This window comes from Lissotriton helveticus, chromosome 12 (genome assembly GCF_964261635.1).
Source record: "Lissotriton helveticus chromosome 12, aLisHel1.1, whole genome shotgun sequence".
NCBI classification, from domain to species: Eukaryota; Metazoa; Chordata; class Amphibia; order Caudata; family Salamandridae; genus Lissotriton; species Lissotriton helveticus.
Genome location: NC_136073.1, coordinates 304,302,963 through 304,330,633, shown reverse-complemented (window position 1 = coordinate 304,330,633; position 27,671 = coordinate 304,302,963). Strand labels below are relative to the sequence as shown.

General features: G+C 42.3%; 1 protein-coding gene across 1 annotated transcript in view; it reads right to left on the bottom strand.

Moving 5' to 3' along the window:
- The window catches only part of LOC144799451 (fatty acyl-CoA hydrolase precursor, medium chain-like), a 211,976-nt gene that overhangs the window by 149,954 nt on the left and 34,351 nt on the right, over positions 1-27,671 (bottom strand). The window contains exons 3-4 of the mRNA XM_078670767.1: positions 22,715-22,919; positions 4,849-4,987 (exon numbers count right to left, since the gene is read on the bottom strand). Coding sequence (XP_078526893.1) covers positions 4,849-4,987; positions 22,715-22,919 — 344 coding nt within the window. The remainder of the gene's footprint in view (positions 1-4,848; positions 4,988-22,714; positions 22,920-27,671) is intronic.

The window sequence follows — 27,671 nt, the reverse complement described above, 5'->3', positions numbered from 1 at the left end:
TATTTGAATGACTCACCTGTATTGGCAGGTCAGAAAGTACCCTCTCTACTTTTTTGTGGACAACACTTTATTAACATCTAAAACCAAGAGAGGACTTCAGATGTTGTTACAGATAGTACCCTCTTTTTGTAGCATTCATGTCTTGGAGTTTAATGCATCCAAGACTCAGTTGTGGCTGGTGTAGGGAAGTGCAGTGGGGCGGTGCAGGAGGGGAAGTCGACAGACGATGGAATAGGATTTATTAATTTATTTTATTTTCCTTATTCCATCATCAGTCGACTTCCCTCCTTTCCTCCCCGCCCTGCCTCACCACCCCACTGCGCTTACTTGCACCGGCCACCGCTGCCAAGAAAAACTTTATGCTGTTCAATCCGCTCAGAAATTTTAGAGGTAAAATAACAATCAGTGAAACCTCTTTGGAGACAGTAACAGAATTTGATTATCTTGGTGTGAGACTTTTCCCATTCTTACTTATGGATAGCGAAATGTTAAAAAGTATATTGCTACTGATACAGAGCAACCGCAATAGTCAGGTTTGCAAGGTGTGCAGCAACTTACCATGTGTCTACGGCTCTTGAGATCTATAGTACACAAGCTTTTCTGTCTTGAATGGTTCAGAATTATGGAGCCTTGAAGCTGCTGAGTTGCTTGGGAAAGCCAAAAACGATTCAGCTAGATCTTTTTTTAGGCTTCCCTAGAGCACCTCTACTTTTTCCGTTGAGGCTGGATCTGACCTTAAAACTAAAAGTGGGGCTACTGTACTGGCTTTCTACCTAGGCAGATGTGGAGAGAGACCGTGTACCATCATTGCAAGACCACAAGCGCACAAGATCCCTTGACTGAAGTATATAAAAAATACTTTAGAAATCTTGGGCTCAGCGAATATTTGTATAATACTCTATTTAGTCCAGATCATGTCGGCAAAATCAGGAAATAAATGTTCTGGTAACTGGCCTTAAAGAAACAACAGGCCTCACCATCGCTAGGAAAATTGCCCAATTGCTTTCTAACTCAGAAATGTGACTATAAATAATAATTTTTGGATTATATTAATCTCCTTTAACCAGGACCTTGTTCATAAAGTTTAGACTGGGTATCCTTCCATTAGCATTCTTTACAAGTAGGTAGTAGACCTCCGAATTTGAGTGTAAGCTGTGTCAACTTTGCCATCAATTTGAGGAAAATGAGGACTGATAGAGCGCCATGATGTTCAGAAAATTGTAGGGGTGCATTATAATCTCCAGTAGTCAGCACCCGCATATTTAGAAGATTATGTTATCGTGTGATCATTAGAAATGTAGGACTAATCGAGTGTATTGCAAAATGTAGAGATGTGCTCACATTATTCGAATACTAATATAGTGCTTTAACTGAGAAATGCCATAAGTAATGTAGAAATTATTTCTTTATGTGTAAAATGTTGCATTAGGTTAAACGTGCCATATTAAAGCTGCATGTGTAGAAATGCGTATTAATGAAAACGTGTGATGTACTAACATGATAAGAGTAACATTGCTTTAGAAATGTAATGAGAATGAATGCTTTTAAAGTATTTTTTGATTAACCTGCTTCTGATGTTATGTTAGAGGTGCTTTTAAATGTGTAAAGGCCTGGGACATGAAAAAGACAGTGGAGGCCTAACTGTATTTTCTTAGTTTTAACTAATATTATGTGCTAGAGAAATGTTCCTTGGGAAAAGGCTCCTTTTGCAGTTGAATTTCGAATTGTAACTCAGAGCTTGTACAAGGTTGCTTCTCATGCATTTCTGTTGCAGGTGCAAGGCAGTGGAGCTTGTTAGGTAGAATGAACCATTGTTTAGGAGTTAGGTTAGTAGGAGTAAGAACTAAGGGAGCGCCTTGGAATGTGAAGATGCAATATTTGGCAGAGAAGGTGCCTGGGACCCAAGGACACAGCAACATTTTTTGGACAAAGTCGACAGTTACTGGAAAAATCCACAAGCTAATACCTGCCTCAAGGAGTGTGACCAAGGCGTATCTACTGTTTTGTGAGTTTGTATTAGGGAAAGAGCCCCGAGGGAGGAGGGTCAGTTCTTGGTTAGCCAGGACAGATGGAGTAGGGTCTTGGGTTTAGAGGGAACTAGGCAGGAGAATAGAAGGAGCATCTTAGAACAAGCTTGGTGGCTTAGGCTACTCACTAATGGAAGGTGAATGTACTTCTTAAGAAGTCTTCACAGTTGATACCTTATTCTCTTGCCTGGGGATGATGCTAAGTAGACATGTCATTTAGTGGTAGTGTAGGGACAGACTAACTTTCTTTTCTTCCCTTTGAACAAATGCAGTCGAGGTTTCAAGCAGGGACTGTCATTATTTGCCTATTGCTTTTAGAAATAACTCTGCTCATCATAGTGAGTCGTATGAGACTCTTGCGTAGGATTATGTTTGTATTAGTTCCGGTTTATTTCCTAAATCTTTTACTGAGGTGTCTGTATGTTCATCTATTTTTGGCTTTGTAATAAAACCCCTAAATTTTATTCAGTGGTCAGTGGTTCTTGAATTGGAATTATTTTGCTAAATTTTAAAGTTGTTATGACCACTGTTGTTCTCCCCTTTACACTTCTTAGCAGGCAATAAAGGTCTAGTCGACCGAGGATTCTATAGATTGGTAAGAAAATCTATAAGAGAATCCGGCCTCATCAGGAATATATTTTATATTTTTTGACGGGTAATGCAAGGCCAAGATTGGCATGGGTTAAACGACTATGCCTGTTGCTGGGATTTAGGCTCTCTCGAGATGCTATCAGAATATTTAAATTTGATACTAGTCCTTGTCGTTTTTTTTCCATCTCAACCTTTCTATAATCTGCTTGACAAATAAGAGTCAAAGTATTGAGTTCGGGATACTAATATAATTTATTACCAATTTATATGTACAGATACTTAATTATTAAGTACATATTTTACTGTTTTACCACGTAAACTGAATGTCTTTTTATAGAGAATGTAAGTATGTTATTTTATGTGTGTCATCTTCTTGAAGGATGAATTCTTTCAAAACTGAAGAAAGAAAATGTGTGACAGTTTGTGAGCTAATGAGTGAGGCAGCGTGTGAGCATTTGACAGAGATAGGGGGTGAGACAAGACATTGTGAGAGACTGTGCTAGAGTGAGTGACAGTATGTGAAACGATAAGTGCCAGCAAGTGACACAGTAAGTGAGGCAGTGAGTAAAGCAGTCTAAGAATGTAAAACTGCATGAACATGTAAGGATGGCAGTAAGACAGTGTGAGCATGTAAATGAGATAGTGAGACAGCAAGTGATACAGTGAGTGAGACTGTGAGCAGGATCCGGGGAGTAAAAGGGTGAATCAGAAAGTGTAAACATGTGGTTGAGTAAGTGAGAGTGAGCAAGAGTGAGTGAGTTAGACAATGAGTAACAATTAGTGACAGTGTGAGAGACATTGAGAAAGCTGTGAGGTAGTGAGTGAGACAGTAGATCTGAATGTGTCAATTTGTGAGAATTTGTGTGTGTGTGTATGTGTGTGTTATGCTTGCGAGTATGCTACTGGCGGACACATACTGGTGGTAATTCTTGTCTTATGGAGGTGCACATGGCTGCACGCTTCGGATAGTTTATTGGAGGCAATTCTTAACATAAGGGAGGTGGCAACTGTGGCAAAAAGACAATTCTGATATATTGGAGGTAATTCTTGGTACATGGGGCACACATGGCAAAATAGTGTCACTGACATATTTAAGGAAATCATTGGCATAACGGATGGCAACCATGTCATATTGGGGGTGGAGGGCTGGGATCCATGATTTTTTACTTAGATCCCCAGCACTGTATCCATATCATCGATGGCAAAATAGGGACATGGCACATTGTATGCAATTATTGGCCTAACGGGGCACAAAAGGCATATAGATCAGTGAATTTACCGGGGTTGCAGGGTGCAGGGACGGTTGTAAATATTTTTAAAAATGGACAAAAAGCCACTTACCCTCAGGCCAGCCGACCCCTCTTGGTCTGCTCACCGCCGCCTCTCTCTCCTGGAAGTAGGAACAGGAAGCACACAGGCTGCTGACTCTGCTAGCCTATCATAACACTGCAATGCAGCTCTATGATTGGTCTGAACGCAGTGGATCAGGCAGGGAATAGGAGGCTAGGGCATGTTGTGCACCCAGGCTGTAATGCAGCCTGGGTGCCGAACATGTAAAGAACGCATGACAGCTTTGCCGGCCCGAGAGGGCCGTTCAAAGCGTCATTGCACACCTTGGAGTGGGCAAGCCACTCCTCCCCTACCCTGCTCTGGCAGTCCAGCCCCACCCGCCCTGCACCAGGAAAGGACAAAATAAAATGATAATAATCCTACTTATTATCATTTTAGTTTTCTTCAACAACTACTCACAGTGCGGTAGGATGATGCTCCACCACCACAGCAGAGGAGCAGCTACTGATACAGGTGGGCAAAAGGCAAGCCCTTTGACTCTGGGGGTGAGTGTTGACATAAGGAGGCGCCCATAACACATTTGGTTTTAAACTGGATCAACTTCTCTGGAGTATCAGGCTTCATTGACAGAACATGAAGGTGCTTGAATAATTAATCAGGCCCCTTTCAGAGCCTATGTGCTTTAATATGCATTACATGACCCACTTTGTGAAAATTCTCCTGGGGAAGAACCCGCTTCCCGAGCCCCTAGAAGTAGTTGGGATCGCTCGCATCACTCCCGCGCCTAAATTGAAGCCAAGGATTGCCAGCCACCAATGAAACATACATTTTAGCACACGTGACGCCACCAGAAACTAAATAAAAAGACTGCACAAAGAGGTAAAGTTCGAACTGGGGTTTGTTCACAGCAAACAAAGGGACTCTATAGGAATGTGCTTACAGGTAACTTGTCCTTATTCCTCGCTTCGGCAGGAGTGTATACGTTCAAGTACAGACAATCTTCGGAATATTCTACATTTGGTAGTTTTACTTGAGAGATGTGTTCGAGCATTCCTATTGCCATCGGATTTTGTATGCACCTTGAAATGAAAAAGATACACACAGATATTACATATTACACCATGTTAACTGCACAATAAGAAGTGATTTTAAATACCACATTGCATGGGTGATGTATTTATGTTTTTTCCAAACATTGCACAATTCTTCCTAAATACTTATTTTTGCCCAGGGTCACGCCAATTGATAGTCTGATTGCTTTCCCACTATTTTCTTAATCTCTGCACCTACGTATTTGAATAATGCAAACACTAAACTGATGTTCTATGGCTCACCACAGACCTTTAAGTAATCAGCATCCTTACAGGAATACAAATCAGAAAATTTCTGATTGTAATTTATTAATAGAACAGCAGCTTCAGAAACACTCACCTCTGAGTGCTTCTTCACACCTCAAAACATAATTTAACAAAATCCCGACGTTCTGAAAATGTAGTGAAACACTATTTCTCATTTTATTTCAACAAACATTTTCATCGTCCCCAAAATTTCATATAATATAAAAAATATGTAATGTAAAATATACATTATAACTCAAACATTGAGTGTTTTGGTGACATTACATTACCAAACCACTCAGCTATAAATGGACCATCATTAATGTGTCCTCTCTCTTGCTCGACTTTGCGCCCCAACATCCACAATGTTGTCATCAACAGCGATGTAATTTCAGATTTTGCCATGATGTTATCAGTTATGTCATAGAACACGTCATGAGTGATGCAATATGTGAGGTCATTTGCAATGCATGGCAAGAGCACAAGTTATAGTTACTTTACGACAGAAGTTATAGTTACATGAGATAACTATAAATCGTGAATTTCAGAGGTTTTGTTAATTTGAATTGTATATTTTAACTGAGAATTTCACCTAACTATGATTTCCGTTTAACCTTTGTTTTTCCTATTGAATTTCTAAGGTTTCTTTCAATGGAAAGTAAGATATTATTACATTTCCTAATTGTAACGTAATTTTTTTCCAGTGAATTTCTATGTTTTTTTTTTAACATAAAGTAAGATCTCCTTCGCAGTGCAAGGCGTGGGATTGGGGTAAAACCCGATGCGAATGGTCTTCGGCAGTCTGCGGTGTGGAGTTGGGCAAAAGGCTTGGCTGTGGCCAGGCCCTGCCCCAACCACCTGCGTGAAACATACCTTCTGCAGGCAGGCACGGCCTACGTCAAAAAGTCACCAATAATTAAAAGCACATGCATACTGTGCTTAAAAGCACATGTATACTGTGCTTAATAAAAGAGATTGTCGCAAAACATTTTCAATAAAGCCCTACTTAAAAAAAGCATCAAAATACCTTGGAGTCTTTTAAAACATGTTCAGGCTACAAAATGCAACCCTAAACCCTCCACCCATATATAAATCTTTTTCAAATATTTTCATTGCTTTTGTGGGTGCCCCGGGCCCACCCGGGACACTCACAGCTTTATATTTTGTGGAGGGCTGCGGAGGGAACCCCAGGGCACCTACAGGCTCTGCCAGCACGCATGGCAGAAGCAAGCCACTTTGCTTGGTGGGTGCCCCAGTACCCACTTGGGGCATCAACTTTTCACAAATGTGTGGGGGCCACATGGTGAGCCCCAGGTTCCTGCGGCGTGTACGTCTCCCTTGGTGGGAGCCTGCCCTTTTGCTCTTTGGAGGGAGCCCACCTGGGGCATCTATTTATCACAAAATGGTTGGAGCCATCGGGGAGAGCACCAGGGCCCCATGGGTCCTGCTGGCAGCGCTGGTAGGAGCAGGTCACTTTACTTATTGATGGGAGCCCCAGTGCCAATCCATGGCACCCACAAGTTGCACATTTTTGGGGTGCCATAAGGGGAGCCTCAGAGCCCCAACAGATGCCCAGCCAGCTCCCCTGGCAGGACCAGACCACTTTGCCTGTTGGTGGGTGCCCCAGCGCCCACCATGGGCACTCACATATTACAAATTCAATGGAGCCCTTTCTAGTTCCCTGACCAGCTCCCATTGTGGTGATGGGGGGAGCCGTCAACATGTATGCTCCCACCCTGCAGGAGCAGATTTTTACTGTGCTCCCCAGTGGAAGCAAACATTTTTCCCTGCCTGCAAAATGTTTGATACTGTTCCCAAACATTTCTGGGCCCACCTGAGGTGGCAGCCATACCTACAGCCCTGGCTAATGGCGTCTATACTGCAGATGGTGAGGTAGGCCACATGTGCCCCTCCTCTCAATCATTAAATCCATCTCAGAGGATCGGGTTCCTGGGCCTGTGTAACTCTTGGGGCGTGGGGGCACATGCCCCTCTCCACAAAAAACCAAATTCCACCTACCCCCGGGGTCTGCCTCCTTCCCACACTGGGGGGTACAGTTTTGGAAAAGGTGGAAGTCATTGTTTTCTCAGCTCTGTCAATCATCCGCGGATCTGTGGTATCGAACAAAAAAACAAAATACACTTTTGGCCCTGGGTGAGGATCCCTTTGGGACACTCCGCACCAGGGTTTTGGGGACAGGCTTTCCCTTATGCTTTTTAATATATATTTTAAGAACAGTGGACTGAGTCCCCAAGTCCTAATATGGCTACTGCCACATTTTCGTTGATGTGGTGGCAGCCAATCAGATCTTATCATTAGATCTGAAAGGTCTACAGATACCCGGTACTGTAATATATACATTAATTTTTAACTTTATTTTCTCAAAAAACTGCTGAACGGATTTACACTAAATCACAAACAAATCACGCTTTTGGGACCATGGTTTAGCTTCTCTCAAATTTGGTGTAATTCTGGCTGTAGCTGTGTCTAATTTTCCCATGCAAAACTTGCATCGGGAAAACATATTTTGGGACCAACCCCTTTGCCTCAGTGCCCGCTTGACAGAAGAGCCTGTTTTGGTTTTCTAATATCTTTAGCCCTGTTTGACAAATCTTCAAGGGATCCAAAACCTAACTTGCCCATGCAATGTCCATAGGGATTTTGAACAGTGCTACAGCCAGAACTGCTGAATGAAATAACACCAAACGTTTCAGAGTGCTAGATCTTTACCCAAAAGGTGTGCTTTTGTGATTTAGTGTACATTTTTTCAGTATTTTTTGATAAATTGAGGTTCAAAATATTTGTATATCTGGACAGCTGAGTTCACAAGACTCTCAAGCTTGCGCTAAATTAAAAAATAGAGTGATCTGATTGGTCAAGAAGCCATTTTCCTAACACTTATTGTGCAGTTGCAAATTCCTCCAGCGAATCCAATGGGAGTTTGTTCTCGGATTGGCTGGCCGCAACATGAAGAGAAATGTTGTGGCCGCCATTTGCAGACACAAGTACTCAATACACGAGTACAAGATCCCTGTGTCCTTAAAAGTAAAAAGAAATAATGTATAAGGGGGCCGGGTAGGGGCACTTTGACACCCTTGACCTTTTGGGCGGTCCTAGAGAGACACCGAAATTTTTAAATACTATTTTTTGTTTTTTTTTATAATCCCATGGTTATTTGTTTGTTTGTTTATTGAGTTTTATATAGTGCCTGCTAGACCGGGAGGTATTAGAGCACTTTACATAAGGAACAACATAGCAAGTTACAAGGTAAGATAATTAAAACATTTTTTCAACAGAAATTACGAAGTAAATGACAAAATTATAAGAGGCAAAGAAGGAAAAGGGGGACAAGAATAGGAGTCTGAGAATAGGTGAGAGGGAAGGAGGGAACCTGAGTGGGGATGGAGTAAAGGCAGTCCAGCAATAAAGAGAAAAACGTTTGAAGGTCATCAGGAGGAGTCATGTGGGAAGAAGGAAGGGACAAGGGTCAGACAAGATGGTGGTCTGGATCATGGGAATCGATGGAGACCATCTCCCAAAAAAAACGGCGGGATGCACAGAAGTCACAAAAGTAAAAAATCAAGTTATCAGAGCGCTTTACATAAGGGACAAAAATAGCTACGGGAACAATAATTTAAACATTAATTACACAGTCATTATAAAGTAAGTGGAACAATCATAGGGGGGAGAGAAGGTAGAGGGGGACAAGAATAGTGTTCTGAGAGAGGGTGAGGGGAGAGGAAAGAACCAGAGGAGGGATGGAGTTAAGGTAGACCAGAAAGGAGAAAAACGCTTGAGGATCGTCAGGAGGTGACCGGAGGGAAGGGGGAACGACAGAGGTCAAACAAGATGGTGGGTCCAGGTCGTGAGTATAGACGGAGGCCAACGACAAAATGGCGGGATGAACAAAAGTTAAAAAATTCATAACGAAGAACCAGGGAGCAGGATTTAAGTGCGATGAGTCAGATGGGGGATCCAACCACAAAACCAAAGGCGGGCTGAAGGCTGTAGAAGGCGCATAGAGGTTCAGGACCATGGAGGCATCAGTGCTGACAATCCGCAGGGTGTAGCTCCCTCACCTCCATACCTGGAAAGGACTGACGGGTCCCAAATGTTGGAACCAAGCTGGAACACACCCAAGCATATGGCCAGCAGGGGGGGAGGCAGCGAGGCAGTAGTGGGGACAGGGATAGCGAGCCGCTCCCAGATCGGTAGACTGCAGGCTGGAACTCGGGTCCACAGGACCAACAGCGCCATGGCACTCAACCTCGACACAGCTTATTGATGCAGGTGATCAAGCTTATGGGTTTTGACAGGAAACCATCTTTTTATTGTAATATATATGTACCTGATGTATGCTTAGACCCATGCATATGCTATAATGCTGGAATATTTTATCATGTATCGATACCAATGTACTTAAAACCTTTTTATCATTTAATCATGTTTTATAATAGAAATTAAAATACACCAAATGTGCAAAAACGTTTTTTGATTATATTTTTTCCAAACCATGTTTTGGTCAATGCTAATGTTCATGTGCTAGTGTTCCACTAAGGATTTGCCTGGGTATTTTACTCACACAAGCTTAGGGGGAGACAGCTACTCCCGACCTAGAGGGCAAGGGAATGGTCCAGAAGAGTGGAATCTCACCCCTGATCAATCAGCCGCCATACGGAGCCTGCCAATGATGGCAGAGCTGCGCCAAGGCTGGTCAAATCATCAGCAATCCGCTGTGACTCGCTCCGAGGGAGGTAGCAGAGGGATAAAACAGCAGAAGTGGAACAAGGAATGCCATGCACGATGTCTGGCTGGGTAGGTGACGGCCGCGGGAGAAACCCTGGCCAGACTCCTCAATAGCCAAACCAAGCGGCTCCACTGGGCATCAGCCAAGTCGTCTCGATGTCCGCAGTCAGGATACAGGAAAAATTATGTGTGGCCCGAGTGTCTGGGATGGGTTGCAACAAACAGCTGAAGGCCATGCTTGGCGGAGTTTGCTGCCCATGGAGGATAGAGCAAAGGGCCTGGCCGCAAGTCAGGTCCTGTAGTCACCCCCCACTGACCAGGCGGTTGGCTGCACAGGGAGGGTTGAGCCTCGACAGGCAGGGGTTGATCCTATTTATGGTAATAAAATATTACTTTAAGTTTTTTTTTAATAAAAACTATGAATTCACTGGAAAAAAGTGACGTTATGTTTGGTGAAATGTCAGATTATACCAACAACAAACAGCAGTCAGTCACAACCTCTAGATTAAGTATGTATCTGTATGTGAACCTTAGTGTGTGTAAAGGTAGAAAGTGAGATCTTGCCTACAGGAACTTCATCCAAAGGTGCGAGTTCCCATCAGTCAACTCACGAGACCGCCCTTCATCATCTGGGGACCCTCATGTTTAGAAGATCAAGTTTCCACAGTAGATTGGCAGTGGTTATAAGCCTAATCTTAACCAGACATATCGTGAGGGAAGGTCAGAGTGTCTGTGGATGACTGAGTAGCAGTGCAAAGAAATAAAGTGAAAGTGAATCAGTGAACAATAAAGAAAAAGAAAAATTAAGATTGGGTAGTGACAGGGGAAAAAAACATTTATTCAGTACCTCTTCGCTCCCAAGTCAATAAAAACAGTGCAGATAGTAGTGTAAACAAATAACTACTAAAAATTATCTTAGGTCGACATGTTTCTGCAGACGAACGGAGCCAAATGGTCTCCTGCTGCTTCTTCAGGACGTTTAATGCTACTGCTAATAATAAAAAGAGTTAATATCACCAGAAACGTGATCTGTTACCATCTTCCTGACTTCATGGTGCAATCGTCCCAAGTGGAAGACCAAACACATACAAAAGAAAAGACAAGGCACTATTAGTATGTCAATTACCATGTGCGTGAATCATGTAATTGGTACATATTCCATTTTTGGCTGATACACTGCCAGCCGCAACAGACAATACAAATTGCCATCGCATTCTTCTGCTCACTCACCTTATTAGCAGGAAGGCATAGCCCCACCTCACCTGGCTTCAGCTCAGGTACTTGGAGTACCGCTCTAGCGGAGGGAAATAAAAAGACTATTTACACTATGGAAATGCGAATCCATACAACAGCAGTGATAAGCCAGTCGATAGCGGCCACTCCAGGCTCTACCGAGTGTCTCTTCAGATGTTTTAACATGGCGAAATTAAATATCAGGGCTTGCCACTAATACTGCCTCAGGCGACAAGCCCGTCTCGGAAAATACAGTATTATCAGATCGGAAATATTTTTGTTAAAGGCTGCGCCTGTAGTTTGACACCACCTGCAGTATGAAATCAGTCACGGGGATACCGCGTTCATCCTGTTCTTAAATAACGCTTATCGCGTCTACACTCTACAGATGTAAATCATAAGTATGGTATCTGCCAGCTCACAAACCGAGTAGCTAGATCGCATTTGCTATTGAGCATGAATGTCAACGTAAAGAGCGTATCAACAGGTATACTCTTAGTCAAAACTCGCAACTCACTCCGTTACCCAGACAAAGGGCCCGATTCACAGAACTAACTTTTGGTATTCACAGAAGTTAGGATTTTGTCTTAAGTCTGTCTTAAGACAAACTTAAGACAAAATCCTAACTTCTGTGAATACCAAAAGTAGTAAGTTTAGGATTGTGTCTTAAGTTAGTTCTGTGAATCAGGCCCCATGTGTCTAGCGGAAATGCTACGCAATGTGCACTAACCTCTCCGTCGGTACCCCGGACGTCCCATCTGGCCTGTCTGTTGGGGAGGTACCGACGCGGCGAGGACTCAGCCGTTTAGTTCGTTCTGACAGAGGCGTCGCCATTACGTATGAGGTCATCAGAGCGTTCCACACTCGGAATCATGGGAAATGTAGTTATGCAAGCAATAGTTTGTAGTTCTTGCCAAAGACGTAACGAATTTAGCGAAAATCGGGCTGCTCATCTTGACAATCAATGAATAGGAATATCCAGTGCTAGCAAAGATTGGCGAGATCCCAATAGCAAATTAAGATGTTGCGGGACCCAGTATTCGCTATTATTATATATCTTAAAGGATCGTAGGACCCAATGGTCTGCGAGTAAAACATAAAACTCGCCGTGATGGATAATGTACCAAGGTCCCTTCTGATATCAAAACGATGGAGCCAATGTGTTCAACCATCAGTATAAAGTTGCAATCCAATATATTCTTAGGCTCTGGTCTCATAAAGCATTTCCAGGGCCAACGTAAAAATTTAGGCTAAAGCAGAAATCAGTTACAGCGACATCCAAGGGATGTCCTCGTTTAGCCCTATTTTATCTGTCCTAAGCCTGAACACCCATTTTTGTTCACAACTGAAAAAAAAAGGCAGAAACGTCTGCCCCCGGTGGAATCAATGGTTGGTCCAGTACTGTCCAGTGAAGATCAGTCGGTAGATGTCCCACTTCAAGGAAGTGGTTGGTTAATTTGGTAGCCTGTTTGCAACACCTTACGGAACTCTTGTGCTCAGAGATCCTCACTTTAATTTTTCTAGTCGTCATACCTACATACTTCCTGTTGCAGGGACAAGTAATCAGGTAAATCAGGTTCGTGCTGTTACAATTAGTGAACCTTCTTAACTGCCATGGGCGATCTGTGCCAATGTCGATGTTCAGTGTTTTTGATGTTTGTGGGCAAGCGGCACAACTGCCGCATGGGTGATGTCCATTAACAGCTGGCATATCCCAGAGTGTCCCTACAGCACGGGGAATGGTGTTCTTAGGTCTGGTATGGACCAATTGGTCTTTCAGGCTCTGTCCCCTTTTAAAAGCAAACAATGGAGGTGGTAATGCGTCAGTGCCCGTATTTAAAATCCTCCAGTGTTTTCTCACAATCTTTTGGATTTGATTGGATTGTGTACAGAACGTGTTTACACACGTAATCCGTTCCTGTCTCGGCTTAGGGGGCAAATATCGAGCAGACTCTCTCTATTATTGTTAGAGGCCCTCTTCTTAGAGGCACGAATAAGATGTTTAGGATAGTTCTTTTAGGCTAAATTCGCCTCCAGGGTCTTAGAGTGGACCTCAAATGCAGACTTTGTGGAACAATTCCTCTGTATACGGAGAAATTGCCCGTAGGGTAAATTATCCCTCAAAGCCTTGGGGTGACAACTACCATAGTCCAATAGGGAGTTCCTTGCTATTGGTTTGCGGTACAACTCAGATTGAAGGCCAGTAGGAGTAGATATAATGAGCAGATCCAAGAAAGGCAATTGGTGTCTATCAAACTCAATTGTAAATTTGAGAAACCTATTTCTCTCATTCAGCCAGATATGGAAAAGCTGTAGATCCTCGACCGTACCACGACACACGACCAAGACGTCGTCAATATACCTTTTCCACAGACGTAGACAACCAAGATGAGGATTAGTGTCTGCAAAGATGTGGTCTTGCTCAAACTTGTGCACATACAGGTTAGCGAGACTAGGAGCAGAAACACTACCCATGCTAGTCCCGCTAACCTGCAGGTAGATAGACTCTTCGAACTGAAACAAAATTTCAGTCATGGCCAAAGTGGCCAGAGTCATGATTAATCTCACAGGCGTGATAGAATTCAGATCTCTTTCTGATAAGAGCCCCTCAATCACTTCCACCGTCTCAGTCTGAGGGATGGACGTGTACAGACTTTCTACATCGAAAGATACCAATATGGCAAGATCTTTATTAAACTCGATGTTAGGGAGAATTCTAAGCACATCCTTGGTATCTTTAAGAAATGTAGGCATTTCCCTAACTAAGGGTTGTAGAAAGACGTCAACAAAAGTAGATAAAGGTTCCAATAGTGAACCTATGCCCGATATAATAGGGCGACCCGGGGGGGGGCTTTGTGCCTTGTGTACTTTTGGTAATATATAGAAATAAGGCATCTTGGGTTTCACAGTACAGAGATATTGGGCTTCTTTCTGAGTCACCCACCCCTCAGACAATGCTTCCTCTACTATGTGCCCAATTACTGTTGTGAGTCTCTCAGTGGGGTCACTAGTGAGTTTCAGATAGGCTTTCGTATTATTCAACTGTCGTAAACACTCATGGCGATAAGTACAACTATCCATCAAGACAATCGCCCCGCCCTTGCCAGCTGGCTTCACTGTCACTGCTTCATTGTAGGCCAATGATCTTACTGCCTCTTGTTCCTTTCTAGACATGTTAATGAAGGGACTTTGCTGGTGTCGATATAACTCTTTCAAGTCATCGTCTACTGCTTCCTCTAAGGCTGCTACCTTTGGAGGAAGGCCCACAATAGTGGGGTTGAACGTAGATGGTTTTTTCAAACCTGTATTTTCATCAAGGGGTGAGATCATCATATTCTGATCAGGTTTGTTTGCAAAGAGATAGTGTAATCTTATCTTGTGAAAAAATCTTCCCATTTCGATCTGGGCTAAGAAGGGATCCCCTCTATTGGTGGTGACAAACCCCAAACCTTTATTCAGGACTTGTTCTTCCACGTCAGAAAGTGTGTGCGAGCTCAGATTGATTACTATACTTGACCCCCTGACGTCCCCGGCTGTTCCTGGGGTATCTTTTTCCCGTTCCTCAGATCCATTGTACGAGGGGGAAGATTCCAACGCACTTGGCCCTGTTGCTGTGCTCTCCGTCGTCCTCTCGATCGGCCTTGGCCCTGCCCTAAAAAAGGTTGTTGATTGTAGTCGTGATAGAGCTGTGGGCCATAGGGTCCACCGGCAGGTGGGTAAGGTGGTGGTCCCCATGGGTTAGGTTGCCACCATGGCGGAAATTGAGGATGACCAAAATGTTGGTTGTATCCTCTCCAATTTCCCCTTTTATTACCTCTACCTCTGTTGGTATTCGGTGTGTTCGCATGGCTATAGGAATCGGAGTCGGTAGACCCTTCCTCTGAACTTGATGTGCCATAAGACGAACCCCCTTTGCGTCCATTTTTGTTAAAAGGCGTGGGTACATAGGTGTCGCTCGTATAGGGATACACCCTTTCTGTCGAAAATTTTGCAAGATCTTTCTTAAATTTTTCGAGGTTGTTAAAGAGTATAGTACTGTGAAACCCAAGATGCCTTATTTCTATATATTACCAAATCCCACAAACATCAAAAACACTGAACATCGACATTGGCACAGATCGCCCATGGCAGTTAAGAAGGTTCACTAATTGTAACAGCACGAACCTGATTTACCTGATTACTTGTCCCTGCAACAGGAAGTATGTAGGTATGACGACTAGAAAAATTAAAGTGAGGATCTCTGAGCACAAGAGTTCCGTAAGGTGTTGCAAACAGGCTACCAAATTAACCAACCACTTCCTTGAAGTGGGACATCTACCGACTGATCTTCGCTGGACAGTACTGGACCAACCATTGATTCCACCGGGACCAGACGTTTCTGCCTTTTTGTTCAGGTGTGAACAAAAATGGATGTTCAGGCTTAAGACAGATAAAATAGGGCTAAACGAGGACATCCCTTGGATGTCGCTGTAACTGATTTCTGCTTTAGCCTAAATTTTTACGTTGGCCCTGGAAAATGCTTTATGAGACCAGAGCCTAAGAATATATTGGATTGCAACTTTATACTGATGGTTGAACACTTTGGCTCCATCGTTTTGATATCAGAAGGGACCTTGGTACATTATCCATCACTGCGAGTTTTATGTTTTACTCGCAGACCATTGGGTCCTACGATCCTTTAAGATATATAATAATAGCGAATACTGGGTCCCGCAACATCTTAATTTGCCATTGGGATCTCGCCAATCTTTGCTAGCACTGGATATTCCTATTCATTGATTGTCAAGATGAGCAGCCCGATTTTCGCCAAATTCGTTACGTCTTTGGCAAGAACTACAAACTATTGCTTGCATAACTACATTTCCCATGATTCGGAGCGTGGAACGCTCTGATGACGTCATACGCAATGGCGACGCCTCTGTCAGAACGAACTAAACGGCTGAGTCCTCGCCGCGTCGGTACCTCCCCAACAGACAGCCCAGAGGGACGTCCGGGGTACCGACGGAGAGGTTAGTGCACATTGCTTAGCATTTTCGCTAGACACTTTGTCTGGGTAACGGAGTGAGTTGCGAGTTTTGACTAAGAGTATACCTGTTGATACTCTCTTTACATTGACATTCATGCCCAATAGCAAATACGATCTAGCTACTCGGTTTGCGAGCTGGCAGATACCATACTTATGATTTACATCTGTAGAGTGTAGACGCGATAAGCGTTATTTAAGAACAGGATGAAAGCGGTATCCCCGCGACTGATTTCATACTGCAGGTGGTGTCAAACAACAGGTGCAGCCTTTAACAAAATATTTTCGTTCTGATAATACTGTATTTTCCGAGACGGGCTTGTTGCCTGAGGCAGTATTAGTGGCAAGCCCTGATATTTAATTTCGCCATGTTAAAACATCTGAAGAGACACTCGGTAGAGCCTAGTGTGGCCGCTATAGACTGGCTTATCACTGCTGTTGTATGGATTCGCATTTCCATAGTGTAAATAGTCTTTTTATTTCCCTCCTCTAGAGCGGTGCTCCAAGTACCTGAGCTGAAGCCAGGTGAGGTGGGGCTATGCCTTCCTGCTAATAAGGTGAGTGAGCAGAAGAATGCTATGGCAATTTGTATTGTCTGTTGCGGCTGGCAGTGTATCAGCTAAAAATTGAATATGTACCAATTACATGATTCACGCACATGGTAATTGACATACTAATAGTGCCTTGTCTTTTCTTTTGTATGTATTTGGTCTTCCACTTGGTACGATTGCACCATGAAGTCAGGAAGATGGTAACAGATCACGTTTCTGGTGATATTAACTCTTTTTATTATTAGCAGTAGCATTAATGGTCCTGAAGAAGCAGCAGGAGACCATTTGGCTCCGTTCGTCTGCAGAAACATGTCGACCTAAGATACTTTTTAGTAGTTATTTGTTTACACTACTATCTGCAATTTTTTTATTGACTTGGGAGCGAAGGGGTACTGAATAAATGTTTTTTTCCCCTGTCACTACCCAATCTTAATTTTTCTTTTTCTTTATTGTTCACTGATTCACTTTCACTTTATTTCTTTGCACTGCTACTCAGTCATCCACAGACACTCTGACCTTCCCTCACGATATGTCTGGTATAGATTAGGCTTATAACCACTGCCAATCTACTGTGGAAACTTGATCTTCTAAACGTGAGGGTCCCCAGATGATGAAGGGCGGTCTCGTGAGTTGACTGATGGGAACTCGCACCTTTGGATGAAGTTCCTGTAGGCAAGATCTCACTTTCTACCTTTACACACACTAAGGTTCACATACAGATACATACTTAAGCTAGAGGTTGTGACTGACTGCTATTTGTTGTTGGTATAGTTATGGTATTAGGGGTCATAGCAGTATAGGTCGGTAAACTTTCCCCTAGGATCCCCCACCCCCAGTATTTTTGTTGAAATGTCAGTTTAAACATAACATTTTAAACTACGAAAACACTAAAAAATAGGTATCACTAGTAACTACCCCCCACCATGTACTGCTTATGACCTCATATTTTAAAACAAACACTTGTGATATATTCTGTGACACAATTGATAACATTACTGATGACAACTGAACTGACATCATTGGTGAAAACACTTTGCAAGGTGGGGTCACCCTGAATATGCCATTGTGACCTACTGGCTAGTGCTGCCAATCTTTGTACCTAGAGAACCAAATTTGAATTGCTTGAGTGAACATTATGTGATTCTCTGCAATTCACTTAATCTCCTGGGACTAGACATGTAAGATGAAGTAAACTAGAGTTGCCAAATTTCTTGTTTTCATTATGCAGTAAGCAGATGTGAAACTATAGACAATGACACCATTTCCACATCCACCTAGCCCAGATTGAAAAAAGGAAGAAATGTAAAGGAAATACCCTGCAGAACAATTAAATCACTTTACACAGTGAGGAAGGCATGGAACGAGGAATTATTCTGCAGCCTAGCATTATCAGAGGCCAAACTATGTAATTGTTTTAATAGTAATTAGAATTGATTATTTACAATGGCTGTACCCGAAGTGTTCTTCAAAGCAACATTTGCAATATTGAATTATAAGGTACTGTTTTTATTATGGCAATTTTGTAATGGTTTTAAATAACTGTGCAATACATTAATGTATTCATAATTGCATTTAAATGAGGGGATTTGTGTAATGTGCATGCTCAATTAAAAATCATTCTTGGTCTTTAGCAGATGATTGTACTGCCAGAATGTCAACAATCAATGCTGGAGTATTAATATTAGCTGAATCAGGAAGGAAAGGGGGTTTTGCTTCAACTTAGCATTATTCGGAGTAGGAGCGCTCAAGAAACCCTCCTCTAGGTACCTTTGAATAATGGCAAATGCAAATACTCAAATGTCTGCTCTCTTGAACATGTTCTCTTAACTCAGGTATGAGAGGGAAATAACTGACAAGCATTTTTGCACATTCCATATGGAATAAAAAGTTGTATTGATGAAAGTGTCTTGGTCTTCATGCTTAGGAGTCAATAACTTTAGGAAACACATTATTTAGACTGTGTGTTCCTCATAAATGCCCATACAATTTAGAATATTCTTCCAACCTCTGGATAAGTGATAATAAAAGCCAGACCAACAGACAACTGTACTATTATGAGAGCTATCACTTTGTGAGATCCACAGAGACGTATGAATGGTATTTTCTTCAACAGTCTCTAAACGATGGGGCCTCGATTTGAGTGAGCATCAACAACTTTGTTGTAGCGGGAATATCACAGTATAATCCCTTCATTCATTTTGGGATCACTTTCAAGGAGATGCAGAAGTGTACCAGTTTCACACGCATGCCCCTATGTTAACATTCTGGGGGGAGGACACCTCATTGAACCTTTTATCATTGGTCAGGTTGGTATTTTACTTGTTTTGTAATGCACAAACCCAAATAATGAAATTCTGGTGCACAAGTGATAGAAATGCAGGAGAGTCTTCATGGGTACCAGATTTTTATGAAACAGTTGGAAATAGTGGAACTCACTGCATAAGAGACCGGGAAGTTATTAAGATGGGTTGTGGAGGTCTTTCAAACTGTCGCAAGTATCCATGCTTTTATTTGTATGTTTTATAGTTAATCTCTCACTCACTGGCATTCCCTTTCTCTTAATAGAATGTCTTTTAGCAATGGTGTGGCCGTATGTCCTATTTGGTATGCAATTGATCTATGATGCATGTCATGTTGAATTAGATGGTAACAAAATATGAGGATATCACTCATGTTAAATGTACCCATAAGATGTACTGTGATCTCATGGTTATACTGTTTGCTAACATAACAGTCTCTGATCTTCACATGCTCTTTGTGTGTTCAATGTGGAAACTAACAAAATAAACTGAAGATACCTAAATATCAACGAGGGTTCCACCTGTATCTATGAATTATGGAATTAATCTGGGGTCAAAATCAGTTAACAATAAAACAATGAGATAGTTACTCAGTGATCACACTGGTAATAATTATATTTTTTTCTAGTTTCTACCAAGTGGCGATTTCAGTTGAATTCTTCCAGATGTTTTCCAATGGATCATGATTTTGAAATATGTCTTTTGAACATTTGCTCTACTTCTGTAGTGGAAATTCCAACTTATTTCACAAGTATCAATGCTCTGACTAATTTCAGAGGTTGCATCTTTAACAAGTACACTTTCACTTTTTCCATTTTGGACATTATATACTCAAATGTCTAAAAGGTAATCAGCCACAACTAGAGGCTGTAGAATCCATAATTTGTAACTGTTTAACCAGTTTTCCCATGGGAATGTTTTGGTATTTAGGAGAATTAATGTTTTCATATGTGATACAATTATACAATTGTACCTATCTCCACTAAAACCCTACAAGATAGCTCACATATGAAGAACATACTTTCAGTGGCTCATCTTTAAGGCATCAGGCTTCCACCCTTTTTGTTTTCTTCCCCATTTTTTATGATAACACTACTAAATGATAGCCAATTATTCACTATTGGTATAATAAAAAAAGATGCTTACCCTCACTGTGAGCAAGGATCAGCCAACGCCTAAAGCATTAAATGAGATAATAGCTAGTGGAGGCCCTTAGAGGGTTCTCTTATGACTAGATGCCATCCCATAGGTAATGCATTGTAATATCACTTATACTAAGAGCCTCTGACAGTTTAGGCTGAAGCCCAGCAGTGCCCAGATTTGTCAGTGGATCAGTTTGTCACCTCTCTCTCTCCCATCTCATCAAAGAGTGCAGTGAAGTTAGGAGCCTCACTGACTCCACCCCAACCCATCCTGTAATGAGATGGAAGAAGGTGAGGTGAAACAGGGGGAGACTGAAAGCTGAAGCTGTCATATGGCTTATACTTTCTCAGTAAAAACTGTGCATTTGTTGGACAGCATAAACATCAGAACTGTGCACGACTAACTCCATGCACAACTTCTGGATATGTTGGCCTTAGTCTTGCTAGCTCACAGTGCATCATCTGTACCCCTAACCTGACAAGGTAACAAATGAATTGTGCAACCTCAGAAAATGACAACACTGACTCTCCAAGGAAATGTTGGTAACAGATCATGAACCTTTTCATTTGGTTACTCGTGCATACCTAAAGAGATACACAAGAAATAAACAACATGCAGTTTCAATAATTATTGAAGCATTGTGATTCTTGAGTAGAATATGTGAGCTGTGATAATCAATAGAAGGAAACTGAATAATGCTATTACCATAACGAGAATGGTGAAGATAATGAACAGTTCAACCATTTTGCTGATTACAGAGCATATATGATTGCATACAAGTGTTGTAATATATTGTAATCTTACATAGTACTACCTAATCGAGTGTGCCCAGGGTGAGTGACTCTGCCAAATCCCTGTAGGGTGATCTAACTCCCTGATACCTGTGAGTAAGTGTCATCAGGCTACCCGTCGTGGTGGAGAGCTGTGCAGCATCCCTCGCATGAGGTAAACAGGAATCAGCTGGGCTGGATTTCTGGCATGGGTCAACCTCTGAGTGCCAACGAAATGCTTCTCTGTCTTATATAATAAACAGAATCCATTTTAGCATGCTGAAGTCCCAGTAAGGCGTATTTGTTTTTGCTATTGTGATAGCTCTGTCGCGGAACAGGCAAAACAACATTTTGCCTAGCCCTTGTACAGACTGTTTAAGGTATTTGATAATGTGCCTACAAACTGGAAATGTAATCAAAGCTCAGTTCAAATAATATTATCCTGCACAGGCATGCATACGAATGTCTGTCAAATGTCATTGTGTTTAAGATTGAAGGAAACTTAACAATGTGAGCTTGTAAAATGGTGGTGTTCCTACTCTGGCCTATAATGTGACCACATAACAAAGTATGAGAGTGCATGGTTATGTACTGTGCAGTTGTCTACTTACAGTTTACTCTTTAAAGCCTGATTTGGAATGGAGCTGTATCCCTGCCCTGAGAGTCCATAAACCAGCAGCTGAGTAACTAAAACAGATCAGCACAGGCAGCTGCTGGTAGGGAATAAAGTATTATGCAAACATGGTAGTGGCAGACAGAGTGTGTGTGTGTGTGTGTGTGTGTGTTCTGTGTGTCTTCATTTATATGTCTGTGTGAATGATTGAGAATCAGGGCAAGTGAGTGTGAGTTGAAGCATGTGAGTGAGCTTGTAAGTGACCGGGAAGTTGGAGTTTGAATGAAAATGTGAGTGAGAGAGTGTGAGGATGTGAGTAAGAAAGTAAATAAACATGACTGAGACAATATGTGCGTGAGGCACTGTATAAGTTGAACATTGTGAGGGAACTGTGTGTTCGAATGTGAGTTAGATAGTTAGTGTTGTGACCATGTGAGTGAGACAGTATGTGAATAAAACAGTGTACATGAGGCAATATATGTAAGATAGTATGAGTTAGTGGATGAGCATGTCAGTGAAAATCTTAATGACACAAGCATGAGTCTATATATGCATGTGTGCATGAGTCGAAGTGTGAGAGAATGAGAGTAAGTGGGTGATAGTAAAAGGGAATGAAAATGAGTGAGAGTGAGTGAACCAGTGAGTAAGATTAAGAGTGAGAAAAAGTGGAACTGAGTGAGAGTGACTGTGATACTATGAGCGCAAGTGTATGTGATTGAGAACGAATGAGTGTGAGTGAGAATGAATGTGAGTGAATAAATGTAATGACCTGTGTGGGTAATAGCTTGTGTTTTTGAGTGAGTGTTTGTGTGTATGTGGTTGTGTGTGTGTGTGTCTGTCTGTCTGTCTGTTGCAGGTCCAGGGCCTTTTCAGAGCCTATAGCTTCTAATAAACTTTATGTAAAAATTGTGCTTTAAAATGCGCTATTTGACCTCATTTATTTTTTTATCTGTGAGGGTGGTAAGGGGGTAGAATCCCGCCTGGAAGAAGTAAGCATCCTTAGCTTTGCTCGTTCGCTGGAATTCGCAGACAGTATTATGCCCACCACTTCTAAAGATCACCAGCACCAATGCAAACATTGCCTTCTTACATTGGGGGGTAGGCCGTTGCCTCCCTAACATTGTTCCATGGCTCAGGAGGCTCAGGAGGAGAGAATCTCAATGCTCCAATCGGGGGTTTTGCAAAGGGAATTCCGAGGAATGCATTAACAGCTCTGTCTGTTCCCTTAACTCCACGCTTTGTTCCTTGAACTTGACCATACTTTGTTGCTACTATTGGGCGGTGAGCTTCTTCTCCTGTGTAAAATACAAATATTGATATTGTTTAAGCATTCTTATCTTAAATAGGACCACTTTTTAAATAATGCCCAGAACCGATTGTAATGTACACTATTCTGCACTAAACAGTGTTCACAAATGCATTTTATTTCAAATGGTGCACTCTTTACTGTGGTTTATCCACAGAACAATAACATATATAAAAGAAAAAAACATGCTATATTATTACAGATACAAAGTCAATTACAACATAATAGCAACAAGATCAGTCCCTAGAGATCTCAATACTACATCAAAAAGTCTATGACTTTGTTTATAGATAGTCTTTGGTGATTTAATTTAATAAATGGAATATTGCAGTAACCGAGAATGGTAAAGAACAGGCCTTAGACTAGGTTTGCAACACTCACAAATGCAAAAGAAAAAATATGACCATAGCCTTAGAATGTGCATGCTCAATGATGCTTTCCATCCCTAAATATCAGGCGCAGGAGCAGCACGAATGAAGGACATCTGCCACAAAGCAGCCATATTTATTATGCCTTGAAGCCAGGTCACTCTAAATAGGGCGGGCGGGATATCCAATGTTATTTGGTGGATGTTACACATTTGCCAAACTCTAATGGCCAGAGTTATTATTTGTACACACAACTCAGCCAGCAAACGTTCAGCACTGCATTGTGCAAGGAGTACATAACTGGTCGTGCAGAGGAGGCTGTTGTCTTGCCTAAGATTTGTACTAGGCATACCCTTCCGGTCCAAATTCTGATGCCTAGAGACATTTCAGAAGGATCCAACTTGGTGTGTGCTTTGCACTTGAGCACACATGCAGCTTGTGAGGGTTTTGAGAAACAAACAGATTTTCCGTAACTAATGCTTGCTTGAAAGAGGTGTTATGTTATTTAAGATAATTAAGTTAACTCTGATCTGGCTCTCTGGCTAGATTGGGTACTGTGTCAAAACATAAATGTGTTTGCGCGTACCCACCCAAGTACCACCCAGGTAATGCCCCCTTGCTGCAAATCAACACAAAGCAGTGCAAAATGCGATTCGCGCTCAGAAATGGGGAGTTTTCATATGATAAATATCATTTGCTCTAGTATGTAAACATCAATACTTCACTTTGCATCTCTTTGCAAAAGCACATATTGGTAGTATATCTGGGCTTAACTCTAAACCAACCATATGACAAGCTTTGGGCAGCATTGTGAATGAGGGATGCTGGAAGACAGTGTGAGTGATACTTTGGGGAAACTCTTAAAGGCATAACGCCTTATGTGAACACACTGTCTCTACCCAGAGGTTCTACAAATAAATGTAATAGATGGTATTACAGTTCTAGAATGGTCGACTATAGGCTAATACCTTCAAGTTGGATACACCTGTGCATTCAAGTGGCAATGGGTTGAACCTTAATCCTGATTCAAAGCATGCTTGAGTAATGTCCATCTATGCACATGCCAGAGTTGTGGCTTTATTTACCTACATTGAGTGACTGGCTCTAACTCTTGAATGGTGGTCAACAAAAATCCATAATTATTTTCTTGACAGCCTCTACAAATTCATCCCAGCCTGTTGTGACAAGTCTCTAACAGTCGCTTTAGTTCCATATATCTTTTGCCTTGGTTCTCACAGCGCTGAGGGATTGCTGAACTAGTACTATCTGTAATATGTTTACAATAGTCAAATTTCTATCATCCATATGGCATGTTAGGTCCAAGAAAATCCAGGGTCAAGACATGTCGATTGTTTGCTTAAATGGTGCCTGTGCCGGTAATATTGCACAGTCAAAAAATAATGTTTTCTGTTTCTTTTAGCGATTTTAATATTCTTATTGCCTTTATTAATTTGCATGTGATCTTAATCATGTATTTTATTGTTTGTTATGTTCATATCTTTGCACCTTTTATGGTTCATATGAATCGAATTAATGATGATGGTGATGATGACTTGGTTCTCTCCATTTGTGGATATCCTTGGGCTGCCGTGGTATCTCCAGATGCTTCCACTCCACACAGCTAGTAAGATTGTTGTCTATTTATCTAGCTGGTGTCGTGCAATATTATAAGTGCTTTGCAAAACCCCAATTGAACTCCTGCAAAGGATCTGGCCTTCGAAGCAGTGGCAACCATCATTCAAGACCAAGACTGCGACAAAATTCCGTTCACTGCTGAAAACCTCCTACCCCAATGGCTGTTCTGTCGAATCGTTCGTCATCCCCTGCCTTTGGCCATGAAGACTAGGGCCCCTTTCCTTCCAGCAAAAGACAGATCAGTACCCTGTTGCATGTTTTGTTTTCCATTGCTTTAGTTTGCTTCTTGTGCACCTGGATGCTCCTGTACCGATCTATACCATGATGTATTTTGATAGGGAAACATTGGTTACATCGTGGTGTTTACAACGCAATACCTTTACAACGCGGGTATTACAACAAAAGTTATTACAATGACTTGCGCTGGATGACGCTCTAACCTAGGGAATAGTATGATTTACTATTCCAACACCTTATCTACTGTATGTAGACTGGAGTTGGAATAGTAAATCATACTATTCCTAAGTCCAGCGCCCTCCAACGCAAGTCGTTGTAACGACTTGCGTTGTAATGCCTGCATTGTAAAGGTATTGCAGTGTAAACACCGCGATGTAACATCATATATTCATTTTGATATATTTTAATGCTTTCCGTTGTTTAGCCTGTTAGCCTGCTGATGGTTGCCCTGTTGGAGGGGCGAACTCAAGCTGCTGAATTATGTCTGTTTATGTTTGTGTTTTTGTTGAGCGCATGGCTGCCCAATTGCTTCCCAGTGCTGGGTGAGAGAGTTGCTGGCGAGGCTACGAGTTTGAACAACTATCGTGGTAACAACCATGCCTTGAGATTCTTCCTGATGCTGGGTTCGTCTTCAAGTAATCTCAGCTCCTGGGGCATGGAACTCCATAGCTTCGGGACCCGGTGTGAGAATGATCTGCCTCCCCATCTTGATCTCTTAGTTCTTAGCGTTCCCATGAGACAGACTTGTGAGGACCTAAAACACCTCGTCAGTACATATGGGGAGATGAGGAATCTGATTTTAAGCAGGCCTCTGCTATTCATTGCTTAGTGAGCCAGGTAGAGAGATTTAAATTTGATCCTGGCGTCAATGAGAAGCCAGTGAAGCAGTTTCAAGGAAGACTTTACTGATTCGTATCTTGGGATTTTGAGAAGTAGCCTGGCTGCCGCATTCTGTGCTACTTGCAGCCTCTTTGTGACATATGTTGGTGAGCCTAGATACAGGGATTTGCCATAGTCCAAACAGGACGCCACAAGGGCTTGGATCACAGTTCTTCTTAGCTGTTCCGGGATAAGCCATATCATCTTCTGGATCATTCAAAGGCGGCCAAAGCACATGGCCACTAATTTTATAGCTTGATCTTCCATTGTGTTTTATCCAACCACATGCCCTGATTCTTTATATGGGGATTTAGGAATGGGAAGGTGTTCCCAGCCATCCGTCCAGCTAATCACAGGCCTGGGACAGTGGTTATTCCCCAGAATCATCTGTTCTGTTTTGTCGTCGTTAAATATCAGGCAACAGTTGGCTATCCAGTTAGCCACCTTTTCCAGAAAGGGCACAAATTGATGATGTTTCGAGTTCGGGCCACCCACCACGGTGACCATCAGTTGCGTGTCATCCACATAAGAGAAAATAAACAGCCCAAACTCCTGTACAATTTTCATCATTGGACGCATATATACGTTGAACAATGTGGGACTAAGGGACGAGCTCTGCGGTACTCATTATAAGGCTGGCATTGTGTCAGAGAGACAGGTGGTTTCCATAATATCAAATGCTCTATTGCTCAAAAATGAGGTTAGCCACTCTAGGGCTTTACCTTGAATCCCGACTTCCCTAAGCCTTTTTAACAGAATTGGGTGGTCTATGGTGTCAAATGCCATGCCTAGGTCTAGAAGCAGGATTGCAACTGGGCTCCCATTGCCAAGAATGCTTTTGAGCTCCTCAGTGACCACCAGAAGAGCCTATTCTTTGCTATGTTGTGGTCAAAAACCCATCAGTGTCTGATGTAGATAGTTGTTCTCTTCCAGAAACCCGGATAACGTATGGTCAATATTTTTCTCAAGTATTTGTCCTAGGGCGGGTAGTAGCGAGATAGGGCCACTACAAGTATCATCCACCCCCCTTCCTTAGGGTCCTCTTGCCTTTAATTGCACTCTGAGCCCCACACCCCCCACACGTCCGCACTACTGACGAATCCTCCAGATCTACATGTTTTACTGACCCTGGGATGTGCCCTTGACCATTGATAGGACATCAAAGGGGTGCCCCGGCCCACCACTACCCGACTTCCCCCTGCAGCCCTGCTGTCATCCTGGTTTTATTCCACATACTTTTTGACCTGCTCCTCTCTGTGGGAGCCCTCCCAGTTGCAATGGCACTTCAAGCCTAGACCCGCGGTCTGTAGTCCCTATCCTTTTTGAGGCTTGACTCAATACGGTGGGTCATGAGGTCCTCATCGATTACTTAGCCCACATTGGGATTTGCGGTGCAGCTCTTGACCTTCTGGCTTCCTACTTTTCAAACAGGGAACATACTGTTTGTCTGGGTGATTTTAAGTCTAACCTTTTTCGTTACTCTGAGGCATGCCACAGGGCTAATATTTGAGCCCTACACTGTTTAAAATATATGTTGCCCTTTAGTTAAACTTATTAAAACCTTTGGTTTCTCTGCAATTTCTTATGGTGATTACACAGATTACTGCCCCATTTTGAACAAC